The sequence below is a fragment of the Varroa destructor genome, unplaced genomic scaffold (assembly GCF_002443255.2).
Source record: "Varroa destructor unplaced genomic scaffold, Vdes_3.0 BEIS01000002.1, whole genome shotgun sequence".
In the NCBI taxonomy this organism is placed as follows: domain Eukaryota; kingdom Metazoa; phylum Arthropoda; class Arachnida; order Mesostigmata; family Varroidae; genus Varroa; species Varroa destructor.
The window spans coordinates 56037425-56054190 of record NW_019211455.1 but is presented as its reverse complement, the minus strand read 5'-3'; the positions used below and the strand labels follow the sequence as shown (position 1 = coordinate 56054190).

The 16766-nt window shown below is 41.2% G+C and overlaps 2 protein-coding genes across 4 annotated transcripts in view; one reads left to right on the top strand and one right to left on the bottom strand.

The window, feature by feature from the left end:
• Positions 1–15196, bottom strand: part of LOC111245517 (uncharacterized) — a 35664-nt gene extending 20468 nt beyond the window's left edge. Inside the window, exons 1-2 of one of the 2 annotated variants that reach the window (XM_086979123.1) lie at positions 14257–15196; positions 12401–12485 (exon numbers count right to left, since the gene is read on the bottom strand). In XM_086979123.1, the coding sequence (XP_086835249.1) occupies positions 12401–12456 (56 nt within the window). In that variant the 5' untranslated portion in view covers positions 12457–12485; positions 14257–15196. Of the gene's footprint in view, positions 1–12400; positions 12486–13221; positions 14200–14256 lie in introns of those variants that run through there. The other variant, XM_086979125.1, reaches the window with a different exon arrangement.
• LOC111245225 (puromycin-sensitive aminopeptidase-like) lies at positions 488–6597 on the top strand. Of its 2 annotated transcripts, none has more exons than XM_022793280.2 (8): positions 488–1379; positions 1506–1658; positions 1860–2019; positions 2291–2540; positions 2977–3175; positions 5604–5795; positions 6013–6201; positions 6413–6597. In XM_022793280.2, the coding sequence occupies exons 1-8, from the start codon at positions 488–490 to the stop codon at positions 6424–6426; spliced, it is 2049 nt and encodes a 682-aa protein (XP_022649015.1). In that variant the 3' UTR covers positions 6427–6597. The 2 variants fall into 2 exon arrangements, with proteins under 2 accessions (XP_022649015.1, XP_086835248.1); XM_086979122.1 differs by having other exon boundaries at positions 6013–6205.
• Positions 15197–16766: the final 1570 nt, after the last annotated feature.

Below are 16766 nucleotides of genomic sequence, written 5' to 3'. Positions count from 1 at the left end.
GAAAAACTAATCGGGTTATGTTAGATTGGTAATACTGTAACTGTTTTTCTGAAAGTGGTGTATACGAAATAACAATAACGAAATTCAACGAACACAGGGTGTTGCACGATGCGATAAGACGCGAGATCTTCACGTACTCGCCTGTGGGCCGTCAAGCGTTTCACAATGATTTACGGCTTGGCTAGCCACTACGTCAACGATGCCTGTACATGACACGCTTTGCGGTGCTAAGGAGTATTTCATCCTTTATCTCTTAAAAATGGCCGCGCACAGTTCTCTGCGTCATTGCTGCGTGTACCAGTGTTAGCGGAAGGCTGAGTTAGTAACGCCTAGCGAAAAAGATTGAGTTGCCACGAGGGAAAAATTCGCCCCGGACACCGACCCTGTACGCAGAGCGGACATTCGTTGTTAGTTCGTTTTTTTCTGTTTTATTAATTTCAGTTGCCCCTAGCGTTGCGTACTAAACGCCACGCGGTCGTAATACAAGATGAGCGTGCGGGCAGCGTACCTAGTGTTATCAGTCGGTATATTACAGTACGCAGTGCATGCAGCTGAAGAAGCCAAGTGTATAATACGCGTAGCTGATTATAGTAATGTTACGGTGGTGCCAGAAAGTTACGATGTTCATGTGCGTATCGAACTCAAAGCACAGGGCATTTTCTCCCGACTCATCGGAAGAAAAATGAATCAAAAGTTTAAAGGAAATATGACGATGAAATTCAGTGCGTCGAAGGCGACGCCCAATATGGTACTGCATGCATTGGATATCGAACTTTCCAATGCGGAATATCGAAAACTGCCCCAGGGACCATGGAAACCACTTGATGTCGTGATGGATGCTCAGAACCAGATTGCGGTGTTTACTACAAATGGGGGCATCTCGTCAGGGCCAGGCGAGTTCAGATGCAACTTTAAGGGAAAGATGCATTCTGGGCTGACGGAACCCGGGCTGCAGATTGTCAACCATACAGGGCCAGATGGCGCTGACGGTGTCAGCGTCATATCATATCTTCTACCCGAAGGAGCGCGAAGAGTTTTCCCTTGCGTTGATTTTCCTAAATATAAGGCGAAGTTCACACTGACACTTGCTGTGCCAAAGAACTTGAACACTTACTCTAATACACAGCAGGTCAAGGACGTGCCTCTTCAAAATGACTATAAGCTGGTGACGTTCGCTGAAACCCCTGCGATGTCGACATTTGCTTTGGCCTTTGCAGTGGGAAAATTTTACTCTGAAGAACGCAGCCTTCCGGGAGGACTAAACGTGCGTGTTTTGTCAAGTTACGCAAGAAAGGATCTCTTTAGAAATATTGAAAAAGCCCTCGATGCTGTACAGACGTTTCTACCAGCCATTCAAGACTATACTGGAACACTTTTTCGTAAGTTTACGTCCGTGAACATAACAAACTATTGCCAATTTTTGTAGACATTGACTACCATGTGAAAGTAAAAAAAAGTTATGTTGGAGCATTTTGTTTGATTCTTAAAACTCTGCGTCCTTCCAGCGGGACCAAACAAGTTGGACATTATCGGGGTGACTGATGGCTCTCGAACGGTATCTACTTACGGCCTTTTGGTAGTCCCAGAAGACATACTTCTCTCAGCCGTACCCAAATATCAGCAAGATAACAGCTCGACACCGGAAATACGCCTAAAAGGTTACTACGTCTTTTTAATAAATTAACACTGCGCACCAAGGTTATTTCTAAGATCGTTTTCCAGTCGAGCGTCATCATTTTATAGCTATCTAGTCATGTAGTTACAGGAAAAAGCTAAATGTTTGAAATTTCAAAGGTGCAAAATGATTATATTACACATTGTGTGAGACTTAGCATAGCTCACACGTTGGCTTTTTACAGGTTATTTGGCATACGCATTATCTAAGGTCTGGTTTGGTGCCGATATTACCCCAGAGTATTGGGATAATATGTGGCTTTCTGAAGGTTTTGCAACCTTCCTTTCCGAAATGATAAATGCAAAGTTACAGCCCCCTCGTGAACAATGGATCAAATACGACAGGTTGGTCTAAATAGAATACGCTTTAAAAATAAAAGAACTATATGTGATCACCTTCTCGGGTGTTAGTGGAGGACAGCATTGGCGTTGCTTGCATAAGTACCGTGAAAAAGTAGATATTTACCAAACGTACTTTTCGCGAAACGATCTACCGAAAGATCAACTTCGTCTCGTGTGTAGACTATGTATAAAACGATAGATAAAACGTACCTAAGGGAGCATCCTATATGCATAATTATGCAGAGTGTGTGCTTGTTAATCTTCATCTGTGCAGATCGTCGACGCGACGATTAAATATATTGGACCAGGTTAACGATTTGCCGGTCAAGTTCACTTTTTCGGAGCCGGACAGCATCGTGCATTCGTCTCTAGTTCGTCTTGTAACTCAAGGAAAAGCTTCTCTTTATCTTTGGATGTTGTACCGATTTTTGGGTGATGAACAGTTCAGGAAGGGAAATAGATTTTACGTCTCAAAACACAAAGGTAGCCTGGTCAAGACAGAAGATTTGTGCAATGATTTTACGGTACGTTTTATCGTCACGTCAAGTATTCAATCCTTAGATAAATAATTATAGTAAGGATTAGGGCACTAAAAATACAGGAGAGGTAAAAAATATATCGAACCTAAACAGTAGCTTTTCGTCAAGAAGAAGCTTTCGTGACTTAATTAAAGTCAGTATAAATATACTGTAAATAATCTAAGTATACGACATTTCCACTCGTATTTGGTACAAATGTTATATATATATATAGTTAAAGGCAACACATAGTTGTATTAGATTTTCTTACAAAAGAAAGTTAAAAAAAGCTAATTTTTTTTTAAAGTTTTCTCCAATTATAGAAGTCCCGCACTGAAGCTGAACTGTGCAATATAGCTTTTTTTTTTTTTTTTTTTTTTTTTTATAGGTAAATGATGCTAAAGTATTATAAACAAAACAAGTAAAGTTCGTTTTTATGCAGGAAGCTACTGGTTCTCCCACAGACTGGCTAAAGCAAATTGTTTCATTTCGTGGCATGGTGACGCTTCATGTCGATTGCGATCAGCACGGAAGCAACCGACTACTCAAACTTCGCCAGATCTATTTCCGCAAAGGGACGTTGCCATGCCCACAAAACGACTCCGTCTGGGCGTTTCCGGTACTTATCGACACTGAAGATGGTTGGTATTGATCCTTAGCTGCTTGTAGACGACAAGGACGCGGCTTAAGTTATTGTAGCCAATATATTCGAAGAGAACTTTATCTCACGATATAATGTGCTATACATTTATATAGGTAAGCCATGAAGTATTGTCGTATACGAAAAGTTTGGGGATTTAACCAAACAAGCATGTTAGATAGCCAAGTACGGCATCTACAGGGACTTTATTCATTTTTACAAAGCTAGAAACTTTAATTATATAGGGAAAATATTATGGGGAAAATAGCGGTAAACAATTTCGCAAACATCATTTGGAGTCAGTCAGTCAGAGCAGTTTGGCGACAGGTATAAATCCAAGCTCAAAGAACGTGGTCCTTTTAGTTTTCACTGTTTCCACTTACGAAATCCAACAGCTATAAATAATAACAAACGCCTTCTAGATAAGCGTGGTTTTAACTGAATATCCGAAAGTTCAACAAAAGTTAACAACTTTCTTGCAGCAACTTGTTCCTAAAACTTAGTATCTTACAATGCTAATTAGCCAACGGAGCACACGACGAGAGAAGGCAAAGGAGGAAGGGTTCCAAAATGATTTCTGAAGAAAGCTTTTTGCGGGATATTTGAGACCGTAAATACAGAGGCGATAGAAAGAAAGTGGATGAGAGCAAAAAAGGATTAGTGGTTATTGACATCACGAGTGAACAGCACTGCATTGTCGATTCAAGACCTCAGGACGGCTGGCAGGGACGAAAAAGGACTGAAGTGCTCGGTGAAGTCAGAAAATGGATGTTGGTCTCAGTGCCGAGCTGTGGATAATTGTAGAAGAAAAATGAGGGTGTGCACGCCGGCTGGCTGAATAAGGCTGTACGTATTCGTCAAACTTAAGATGAAGTCCGTAAAGAAGCGTCGTAAACTTCGTGGGTAGGAAGCAAGCATTAGAGGCATCGACAAGTTGAAAATTCTTCTTAGAGCTTCGCAGAGGCGGAATTTAAAGCACTAGCTTAAACAGTCCTTACAGAGACTTCTTAACACAGCTTAAACGGTCAGGGAGATATACTCCATTAGGGGCGCCATAGTTGGTCTGTAAATGGTGCTAGTCTGAAAATACTCTGATGTTGCTTGATGCGGATGAGTAGCCATCGTGAAGATAATAGTAATATGATAAGAATGAAATAAAATGATGGAGTTAACAGCAACGGGAAAAGATTCGAGAATATGTTGTTGCCAATTAAGATCGACCACAAAATAAAAGCGCCCAATATCAAAAAGCGACCACAATTAATTGATTTAAGCTGAGCGTGCCATTAGGTGACATCTTCAAAGGTGGTGTTACAGAAAACTTGCTCTATAGTTATAGTGTAGTTGTTGACTATACCGATCCAGTTCAGCCAATATACGTAGCAAAACCGAGCTGTAAATTGTAAATAAACAGCCCGTAAAAGTGAGAACGACGTTGAGGCCCCTTACACGAAGCACAATATTCAAGCGGAAGAGTGGTGTCGACGCGCTGCGAGAGAAGATCATAGAAGAGCCGGGTGTAACGCATCGGGAAAATGTGGCCTAGGCCTATGACACAATCGGAGATGCCCAACGAAGCACGTGGCGGCATTTTTGTTAGTGGGCCGGATAATGACAACGCGAGTCCACTCATACCTTTCATTAATGTGTCTGACGAGGGTGTACTTGTTTGGTACGATGAACATGAGCGCCGATTGGTGCGACAAGGTTGATAATAAATAAACTAGATACGTGACTTTCGTCAGCAGCAGACAACGGCACATTGTCACAAATGATCGACTCCAGCTTGGGTTGACGTTAGCGGAGCGCGCTAGACGAGATTTGAAACGATACGAAACTACACATAGAGAGTTAAGGAGTATTAACTAGTTGAAGAGCTCTCAGGGGCGAGCAAGCGATAAAACTATACCAAGAAAAGCGGAATAGGAGGAAGGAAAGGAAAAGGAGAATTCGGCGGTAGAGGAATGGACGGTTAGATTTAAACGGGTTTTCAACTCACAAAGAATATGGTACTATGTGGTCAGTCAGTCAGTGCTGGCATTTTCAATCTATTGGGTTACGTAAACAGGGAGTAGAAACGAAGCACAACAGAGTGATATCTGTGCTTTCTCATGGTATATTTTCCTTCCAGTTGGAAACAAGGCAAAACCCGCTCCAAAAATGATTAAACCAAATTTTTGTTTAAAAATGTTTAAACCAAACGAGACTAATTGAATCGATACACAGGTTCCACTCGATTTATAAGTGAAAATTCTAACTAATTTGGTATCTAATAATAAATATATAGTAAACTAAAATTCTCTAGGGCGCGGTAAAGGGAGGTATGTGGTTGTACACTGAGCCGACAAGACGACTAAACACTTAAGGATCTCTTAAAGAATCCATTCAATATATGAGTCCTTGTATGATGATGCTGAACTCCCAAATAGGCAAGACCCATCGACAAATCATTGACCATCCTCTGACCACTGTCACAATTACTGGTGTCGCTTGGAAAACTAAATGGACGAAACTTAATCAGTTATCAAGCTACTATCGTGTCCTTTACTCAGAGAACTGCCTGGAGAACTTCGGACTCTACAAAGGCCTGAACACAGTGAAGCATGATTACAATCTGCGAAGTAAGTGCGCCTCATAGTTTACTTCATTCATTTGCCTACGTTAATATTTCTCTAACCGCTTTCAATTCGAATCAAAAAAGTGTATATTAAGAAGTGTAATCAAAGAAGTCTATTATTGACACAACCTTGTACCAGCTGTTTTCACTACAGCAAATTATAGCGTCGAACAAATTCGACGATTAAGCTGAATGTCCTCTCTTTGCGTACACTTTCCTAGGCACTGCCGGTCAGATTAACCCGTATGAGAAGCAAATGATCCTGGATGATCTCGTCTACTTAGAAAATCTGTACCGACGGGTAGTGGTAAGACCGGACGATCCTGAAGCAGCAAAGCTGACTGATCACTACAATTTTCAGAAGATCCGCAACGGAGTTTTGCACACAGGAGCAGCGACCCCTCCTGCTGGTTGGTGAATACTTATTAAATTGTTTAGCGTCTGGGAACTGGCAGTTTCTCAAGCCTTTCATAAGGTTCTCGGCCTGTTTAACGTTGTCTGAGACGCGATAATCGCATACTAGCAGAATCATGTTGTGGGCTCTATTAAACGTGTCAGTATCTTGCTTCAACTGTGGCTGTCGAGGTTTGGCATACTCAGGATGTGCCCTTTCCATTGCAGCACCAAAGTCCTAACAACCAATGGATTATCGTGTATTGCGGCCGATCTCCATGGCTCCGATCCCTAACGGTGATGAAAGGTCCTTGCAGAGGCTTTACTAGACTATGATTATCGCCTACAGGACACACTGAACCTATGTAGTCTTGCACTATACAATAAATTCTCTTGGAAGTTGTCCAACAACAGCTTTTACTTGTCTTTGACTTAACTTTCTTTATAACGTTAATAGTGAACACATTTCACCTACCAGATTACATAATTTTATTTATCTATAAATTTTTTAAATCATTTAGGGTTAACTAACATTAGCTCCATAAATTTTAAAAACTCTGATCAAATCTTCAACACATCATGCACCAACAATAGCATATGCTTAACAGTCTGATATTCTTATACAGTTCAATCGTGCTGTATTTTAATTGAAAATAAAGACGAATCTAGTTGCTCAGAAATGTATGAAGAGTCCACACGAATTTCGCCCATGACCTCTAATCGGTAACCTTACTTTTCCAAGCAGTTTAACACTTCACAGAGTACTCGACACGATACTACTCGGTGAAACTTCATACAATGAAGTATAGATTCCTCTTGGCTTATCGGTCTTGGAAATAGAAAGTGAAAGATTACCGTGACCTTTTTTTCAAGTAACAAGATAATAAGTCTATCTTGACTTGATAGTAAAAATATTCGAAAGGCCTCGTAGACGTTGATTAAATCTGGCTAACTTATAAATTGTGTCCGGTATTACTTTATTCGTATCGTGTATGGGTTTCGGATCGACGTTCAATTTTACTTTACAATGCATGATCCTGATACCTAAAGGCGAAATGAATAATATGATAGAGCTAGGTGTGAAACTGGTAATTGCAACTTGAGCTCAGAACACACCAACGGAGCGTACGGGCTAGAAATTTGAATAATCAGTATTGAATTGTAGATACGTTACCGGTCAGTCCTCCCTTCATTTTTGAATCCTCGAAGAACGTTTTCCTGAAGAACCCAAAAACGCTTCGCTACTCTTCAGCGGCCAGCGCGGTCATCTAATCGACTTTGAGTAACTAAGGGGTTTGGCAACGATGGTGGGGGTTCATCGGGCACGAACATTTTGAGAAAGACCAGCTATTTTTTATTCGCAAAGTTTAGGGAAACGGGTTAAACAGTAAATTTGCTCGATCAGTCGAAGGAATTTACTGCGGATTCAGAATGTGCGCTATCATCTTTATCTGACCACAGTCGGATTTGAAAAAGCAAATGTTTAGCAAAACCTGAAGAATTTTTTTCGCAAAAATTCAAAGAGCTCATTAAATGCCTTTAAAATGTTTACGTATCCGTTACACCTGATGGTAAAAGCTCACAGCCCTGAGAGCTTCTACGCTGTAAGTTACATACACACCATACACCTCAGCGAATCGCGCTATGTTTTTAAAACCGCTAAGACGGCTGACAACAGCCTGCCGTACTTACCGTCAACGATTGTTGGCACCTCGTTTTAAGACACTTTTGTATCGAGTCTCTATTTCCCTTCTTGCCATTATTTCTGTTAAGCTCGGCAGCTTCGTCATTGTCTGTTTTTTCCCCTTCTGAAGTTTCGTTCTAAAAATGCTTGTGTACAGCATCCAGGGCCGCAAGATGCGCAGGATACGCCATACGCAAGCTGGATGGAGCACCTTCATCGATCCTTTGGCGAGTTTTCCTCCTGATTTTCGCGTCACTTATGCTCTGTCAGCAGTAAAACCGAAAAAGCTTTCAAAGGCTTAGTTAAACCCCTTTAAGAGTGTAATCATACTTGCTATTCGGTTATTTGCGGTACTCTCGCCGTGAGTTCGTATTAGACATAAGTGGACTATTCTACAAGCGACAAGAGAGATTGCGACGTCTGATGAATCCAGCCCAACTACCGTCTCCGATAAAATGCGCACTCGTCTGTCGTTGGTATAAAGACAACGCTCTCGTTTTTCACAGACTAATGTTCCAGCGCGAACCTCTTTATGGTTAGCTCACATTCGCGACCTATTTTCTGTATAATGCGTTCACGTACCCATTGGGACATACACCTATTTTTACCGGTACCGACAGCGTGAAGGGATGAGAGGCCTTTTAATAGTTTAACCCCACAATAGTCACAGACCTTGCGACATCTCATCCAAGCTTAAGTCTCGAGGCGACTCGCTACTTTCTTCACATGGTAGGCCTCACGTTGTTACAATCCTCTCTGGCTGTGGTGGCTCGTTTTGATAAAGTCCTTGCCCGCTGAGTCATAAAAATCCCATATATATTTAGCGTACTGCAAGCACTTGATTGAATGATAGTTCTTAGAATATTTCAGATGCTGGGAAAAACACAATTTATTAGTTACGATACGTGTGAAATAAGCTCTGTACTAGCATACAGTTAATTCTCATTGGACAGACTATTAATTATTGCCAATATTTACCTGCCGGAATCCAAGTTTGTCGCAGGCGTATCATAGCTACAACCTGCACCTGAGGTGCCACAAGTCGGGGACTCACAACGCTGCCCCTCCCGTTATTACCGTGCAGGATCCCCTGAAGCTGCCACTCTGGTCGTCCTGCCGTACAATACCGTACTCTCAATCTTACTGTGCGCACACTTTTCAAGCGGTGCCCCACAATTACTTCTATTGCATAAGCTAAAAAATTCCTTACTTCTACTGCCTTTCTCACCAGCCTTTATGAGCTTCTTTAACCTTCCGATTGATCGATAAAAAGAGCCGTCTTTGCACGTGTTACTGGCTTATAATGGAGCTGTTGTAATCATATGTCAGCCTTGATAGCTATGTAACTATATCATAAAGGTTGAGTGAAGACAAATCCCCCTTTGATTTCCCCACCTATATTTTACCGGCCAAATGGAAATTCTAGCCTAAATATATAAATAGCTTAAATTTGATGTTAGTTACCGAGTTTAACACGCCTGAGGTAGCCACTTCGATTCAAATAGCGGCCCTATCGATTAAGTAGCGGCTGAATATAGTACAGTTTTATACAGTTAGAATCAGGAATGATGTAGCAGTTTTAACTTATCAATGTGTTGCGTGCTGATTCAATAAAAGAAGGGCAGAAATTAACTTGTTTGTTGTGAAAAAAAAAAAAAAATGATACGTTTAAAACTTCGTTTTTGCTACTACCATAGCTCTCGGATGCAGCACTGGGTTGAGTACCCGTTATAGAAGCCCACAGATGTCGAAAATAGCTTTTAGGCCTTACTGTACCGTACGACTTTATTATTTGCAGACCTCTAAGCGAACTTGTAACCTAAATTCTAATTTTCCTATAATGAAATTTGTTGGACAAAAGCGTAACGTAAGATTATGCATTTTCCTTATAGTCTGACAATACCCAATGCAATGCTTCGCTTCATCTTGTTTATTGAAGACGAACGGTGCAACCTGTATATACTACAGGTAGGTTTGAAAATTTCTGAGTTTTGTGACGAACGAAGTCATGACATTTGTGAGCTCATCCCCAGCTTTGTCGATCCACGTTTCTTACTGTTGTCCATTAAGGATAGTGCCCCATTCCATCATAATGGCTTGTATCTGTTTGGGTTGACTGAAAACAGATCATAAGTTTTTCTTTTCAACAGCTTTTAGCTGCCAGGATACGACGCCTACATGAACTAGTGCAATCTTATGTTGAATGAGCGATTTGGGCGATTCTAATTGCCAGCATGCGTTTGACCCTTTGTAGATGCTTGCGGTCTTTGCTGTCAGCGCCGAGCATCCACGAGGGATAATCTATCCTGTCATCGAGATTACTAGACGCCTTTTTTTCATTGGGATGTAGATGTTTGGAATTAATCTGGCCGTCTATCCTGAGACCTTTTCGGCTTTAGCTGTTACTGCCTTAACGCTTTCTATATACGCTTTTAATTCCTTTATTTAAGAAAACTCCGAGCTATTTAGTAGTGCTAACCACCCGTATATTTTCACTGTTTGGAGTTGCTCCGACATGATGGCATTTTTTTCTTGTCAACCTAAAGCATAACTTGGCTTTTAATTAGGGTTACTGGCAGGCATCCAGGAAACAAGTTAGGCAAAGGCGTCGTTTGCTTGATTGAGAATTTTGCGATGTTTTAGTTCTCTTAGCAGATAGATCATTTAGATAAGCGACAACAAAAAATGTCTTCTCTCTTGCGGTAGGTTTTTACCTTTAGCATTCGCTCCATCCTAGTAACAGTCATTCACATGATACCCTATAGCCACTACAACTGTTCTTTGGGTTTTTTTTTGTTTTTACTGGCTGCATGGTATGCTTTGTAGGCCAGGCAAGCCGATGAGCTGGCTGCGTATGAAACTATCCCTTAGTTATAGCACTTCGCCATTTTGTTGCACCTTCTTACGATGTATTCGAGTGTGCTGCATCTGTGACGTCTCCTTTCTGTAACCACATCGTTCATACATCTCCTTGCTTTGTGTCCAATTTTTTGACACTTAAGCTAGCAGACAACAGATATCTACGCCTGGCTTCCCCTGGTGTGTCCAATTCCTCTTGGCAACCGCGTATAAGGTTCTTCCGATGGACAGGTAGCCGTCTATGAGTTGCTTCTTTTGCGAATTGTGCTGCCATGGCAAATCCACCAGTAGACACCTCAAACGTCGGTCTCGTCTGTGTTTCGAGTTTTACGTTCAATATCGCCGTTAGCCATTCCGTCAGACAGCTGACTCCCAGCACGAAATGAGGTGTGCCTCTGCCCGGGTTTGACTAGCACAACGTGTCCTTAAGATGATGAGCAGGCGAATTCGCTAGCCACTAAGCTAACACGTGGGAGGTGATCTAGGGTAAATTTATTTTCCATGGGCAAGATCGTTTTTTGCTCAAAACATGTTGTCCTTGGTTGTACTCCCTTAAACTTCTAATTACTGCTTGCCCATGCGTCTCACCTCTGCGCCTATTTCCCCTTTTGTTTAAAAAAATCAGCAGTACCTCTCGAGGGGACATATGTTTCCGCGGCTGCAACATTTCGCCGTTCTTCGGCCGGTACTAGTATTAGCTATCTGTCATTTAGTACTGTCGCATCCTTTTGATTTAATGTTTCAGGCGCACATACTGCGGTTACATAACTATCCCAGTTCACTCACATACGACGGTTCCACTCTAAATTCGTAGCACGCATAAAACAATTTTTTTCCTTTTTGCCAATCAACCCAGAAAAACCCTCAGTGTCTGGTGAGAAATAAACTAACGACGAGCATTTTTCTAGGTTATGTATAGTGAGTTGTGATAGCACTATAAAAGGCGCATATTTCTTAACTGTTTGTATGACAAACAATACGCGACGGAAAATTAACTATTCATACGACCAAGGTAGAAGTTGAAGTTTGTTTATTGCAGAATTCACCTTCAGTGTGCCGCCAAAATTCAACTTGACAATTGTACTAACCTCTTTCACACAGTTTTAGTTTTTCTAGACCTTTACTTCACTTGTTCCCCGTCTTATTACCATGCCGTACTACACACTTATAAATAACCCTGTTGATTTCCTCGACTAGCCCTCATGCGCTCTATAAACATACACACAAGAAATTCGAAGTCCACCGCTGGCTCAGCAGCGGGCGCGAAGGGGCCATTACCGCTGCGACCGCGTAAGCTGTATCAGCTCCCGAAGCCTTCTCTCATACTACGAGTCTCATGTCACCATTTTTCTGCTGTTGGACCTCGTTATGCTGTCCATCTTCTATTTGAGCTTTTTAAATGTGCCTGTGTAAGCATGTAACTTTTGCTTTTTAATTAAAATGTCACCTTTCTTAACCGCGACACTGTTATGCTCACTGCTAGCGTTTTGTTGGGTCTGCTGATGGTGATTGTTAAGGTAGTTTGTGGGCTTCGGGCAGTACATTCAAAATATGCGCCCGATGTTGCTATGGTCTCACATCATTTGTTATATAGTAGGATATTTTTCCTGTACTGTTAAAAGCAATCAGCCATTCTGTTGGTCGGTTTGCTCTCTTTTACTTTGGCAACTTACTCTGGAAATCGAATAGCGACGAGGGTCGTTGGGTGCACTTCTTTTTTCCCGTGCATTTTGTTGTACCGACTATAATATTTCCCGCCTGTAAGAAGTGGGTAAAACATTGGGATTCAATATAAGTATTCTCTCTTTCAGTGGTCTCATAAATTCTGGCCTTTATTATACTAAGTTTCGAGTGAGGAATACTCGCATATACCCCTTTAAGTAATAATAGCAGTTTCAGGTCTTCCTCCAAGTTGCGTATTTTGATTAGTTGTTTCTGAGTTGTTTCTACCCTCAGTTGTTCCTCCACAATAATCTCGAGTAAATTTATTTGAAATTAAAGGTAGATGGCGGCATTTTAAATCTTATTAAAGGAATTGGTAAAGTAAATGATAGAACGCCAATATTTCGCTTATTACATTGAAACATCAATTCAGATATCTTACTTTATGATATATTTTATTTATTTGCAAGATCATTTTTCTGTGAAAAATATGTTAAATCAATATGTAGTTAATATTTAAGATGATCATTAGTTATATTAATATCTTTTTAATGATATAGATTTTTAAGCAGTTTTATAAAAGAGAAGAGATCTACAAGTAAGATACTTAGATCATGGATACTTGAAACAGTTGTACACATTACCCACAGATTTATCTGACAACAGAAGCGACAAGAGCTTGCCTTAAGTTTGCCTGCCATTGTTTGTATATTTTGGTCTACTTATAACAAGTAGTTACAAATATATGAAACCCTTTCCTACTATGTTAAAAACGGTTTGTACTTAACGCTAAATCGGTTTGTGCATGTAAGAATTGATCGCTTTTGCTTACATCATTAACAACCATACTTTGTTGTCTTGCCGCGACGCCCCGTTTACACAGGTTTTTCCAGAAAGTCTCCTCTTTTTAGGTCTATTTCTGGATCTAACCTGTAGCCATGTTCCATGCTGTGTGCTGCTGTCCTTACCAGTCTTAGGCATATAGTCATAGCATAGAACAGAGCACGTTTCTACTATTTCCCGTGAGAGTGGATTGTTGTCCGGCATAGAAGACAGTTTGCCTGAGTTTTTCCAATCAGTTATTGTCTTTGCCATCATCGTTCTTTTTTCGGGAGCGAATGGAGCGCTCTTGTGCATGCTTAACTGCGGTTAAGACATTTGGCTATAAGCTGTTCCAATTAAAATTAATTCCTTGCATTGACCACGAAGGTAGGTCGGCGCATGTAGCACGAGATACTTGTTTTCTGAAATGCGGACCTTCGACCCGGGCCTAACCAAAGCCAACTGCGCTAATATGACCAAAGAATATATAGAACGTTCGTTTTCTTGTATGTTAAAGAACTTAAGCAGGTCGTAAGGACTCTCAATTGTGATCAAAATAAACTTATTTGTCCTAGCTACAATGATTTGCCAAGAGTTTAGAGCACGAGAAGGTACGAAAAATAAGTAAATACTAAAATTTTTGTTTGCATTTCATCTTCGATGAAAGCGCTTGTCGAGTGTGACTGTTCCGTGTGAAACCGAAATTATTACAATTAAAGTAGAGTCGGAATTGAAAAGAAGCGAATCTTACTTATCATTATCGTTCATTAAGCTTTTGTTTTACTTTAAGCTATCATTTGTTCGATCTGAAAATAACAAAAGGGATCTTCGATGCCTCATAAATTACACAAAAGCCATGCCCATAGCAACTTGGAATTGAATTGTCGGCGTATGCTTTTATGTAATCATTGCTGAAGCCAAATTGTCGGCGGCAATACCGTCGAGTATTCTTTTCGATTTCGAGGATAGTGCTCGTTGGAATCAGCTGATGCGCACAAGTGGCGCTTCGCTAAACGCCACTAGGTCTACAACTTTCTTTACTTACCTACTTTTAGATATGGAACATCGCGAGTAGGTCTCACTCATTCAAAAGGGTCGATTGGGTGCAAACAAGGAAAACCTAGAACGTGCATCATGGCCTAAAACACTGATTGGAGTGGTAGCCATGACGAGCATCTGACTACCAGAATCGATTTTCGTCTAACCGACCATCTTGAATGGAACGCGGGTTTATTATGGTGAACGCCGTTAATAGAAGGCTCGAAAAGGAATGGTGCTTTTTCTATAAAAATCGTTTCATCGGGCCTTGAAATGCGGTAGCGCTTACAATTACGAGCACCGGTGGCGCTAAGTTCAAACTGCAGAGACAGTATGAAGTGTGCCTCACTTTCATACAATGCTAAGACGTAATTGTTCCATGTCAGGTTTGCAAACGTGGCGATGATCATACGTATATGCACTCGCTGAATAGTCAACCTGACGTGCCGTCGCCCAGAGTGCTATCCACTGCTTAGCTATCAGTACTGGTTATGGCCATGTCGGCTTGCATTGCTCTTGGCGATGAGCGGCTTCCAGTCCCTATGCTATGCTACTGGACGCCAGAAATATGTTCAAGTTTATCTCAGATTTTTCAAAGGTATACGTTACTTGACGCACAAAGGTATCGTATCCGCCTTGCCAGAAGTCTCGGTAACTAAACAGGCCTACAAGTGCGAGGATGTAAGTTTTAGTTGTCTGCCGGGAATTACACGGGCTATCTAAACCTCGTTCAGATGCATTTTCTCATCGACAGATGGTGTCTGGATAGCTCCAAACTTCAGTTGGTAACTGTGCTTGTCATCGTACAGGTTCACGACATTGTAAACAACCGGGCGCTTTTGCCCGTCGTAAATGGCGTTATTGCCACTGTGGCTTGTCTTTGGTAAAGCTACACGGGCTGACAATTGTACTCGTTCAACAAGTCGTTCTACCGTTGTGTCTAAATCGATACGAAACATCGTGCGTAGACCTCCAGTGACGGCTGTGGCACAGGCTTTTCCGATGATCGGTGTTGACCGAACAGATATTTACAAGGCACTATCTGAATAGTAGGTAGCATTCTGATATTTATGCCACGATGTCGCCGACAACCCGCGCCGAGAGGTCTGCAAACGGGTCATTGAGTTGAGCCAGTGTAAGTAACCCACGGTTAAACTAATACCGGTGAAATGTGATATACCAGTTTAGGTCGGTCACTATTCGCTTCCTCCGGTCCGTTCTTCGACGGTGAACGACAGCTATGGGTTCGAATCAAACCTACGACGGACCACACTTGGGCCATGACGAGAAGATCCCATTTGTCCTATGGAGCGACATATCCTATATGGAATGATTCAGGTCTGGCCGAATCTGTCTTCGTACCACCCTGGTAAAACCGTTCATCGTGGAGTCAACGTCAACTTACTTGCTGTCTATTCTTACATCTGGATTACTCACGGACACTCCCTAGTAAAAATATCGGATATTAAAGGCCTGTTCGAGCTCAAGCCGGAAGCTTCTTTTTTTTTTTTTAAATAAATTTTTAAACTTAGCTCGACTTATTGATTTTAGCCATCCTTGTTGTGATAGAAAAATAATAATAGAAGAAATTGCATCAAGAATCGTTAGACAACGTAATCATACGATAACGAAAATCTTTTCCTAATAATGATCGATTTTGGAAAATAAACAAGACTTTCCGATGATTGTCACGGGTTTTCCATTTTCTGTTGACATGGTTACCCACTAACGACCAACAATTTCAATAATACATTGTATGTATATATAGATACTTATACGGAAGTTATCCAGCACTCAGTTGTGATATCAAGCGTTGAAATTTACAGATGTACTGATGTTCATTATGAAAAGCAAGTGCCTTGCAGTTTGCCTGGCAGACTACTAGGTACTTGATCGACCTATTAGGCTGCATTCAAGGTTGTTTTTTATACTTTTCCTAGTCAAGTTCTAGTTCTAGTCAAGCGTAGAAAGAAGAATTGCAATATGTTCAGTGATTTGATGATACACTTAACGATTCTTTGATGATAGTTAGTTTCAAGCCTAAGACGTTCTGCGCTAAGGGCATTTCAACAGGAGTTAAGAACAATCACCCCATGTATGCCGACTATGACGTACTATAGCCACTGAAAGCAAGCAAAATGTTCAGGTGGAGGAATTCACAGGCCTTTGTATACTGACGTTTCAGCAGTTCCACTCGAACTTCTATGGAACTGGTAAACTTCATTCAACTTATTTCCATGTGAGCTTTTGCTGTCTCCGGCAAACACTGATGGTCACTTGAAAGGAGTCCTGGAACTTCAGCTGTCCATTTCCCCGAAAAATTCAACATGTTACCGGAAAATTGTTCCCCCCCCCTCTTGAATAGTTTAGAAATAGGCCATTTCCCTCTATTAGATTCACCTTTAACTCTACCCCATGAAACTGCACCAATATCGGGTAGCCTTAGTGACATAAACCGAACAAGTACAAGCAACCCTAGGCCGATCGATACGTTTTGCCTTATACGCTTACGTAACA

Coding starts and splice junctions, on each gene's coding strand:
- LOC111245225 (XM_086979122.1), top strand. CDS start 488: ATGAGCGTGCGGGCAGCGTACCTAGTGTTATCAGTCGGTATATTACAG. Junction 1,659..1,859: donor ACCGGAAATACGCCTAAAAG/GTTACTACGTCT, acceptor GGCTTTTTACAG/GTTATTTGGCATACGCATTA. Junction 5,796..6,012: donor GCATGATTACAATCTGCGAA/GTAAGTGCGCCT, acceptor ACACTTTCCTAG/GCACTGCCGGTCAGATTAAC.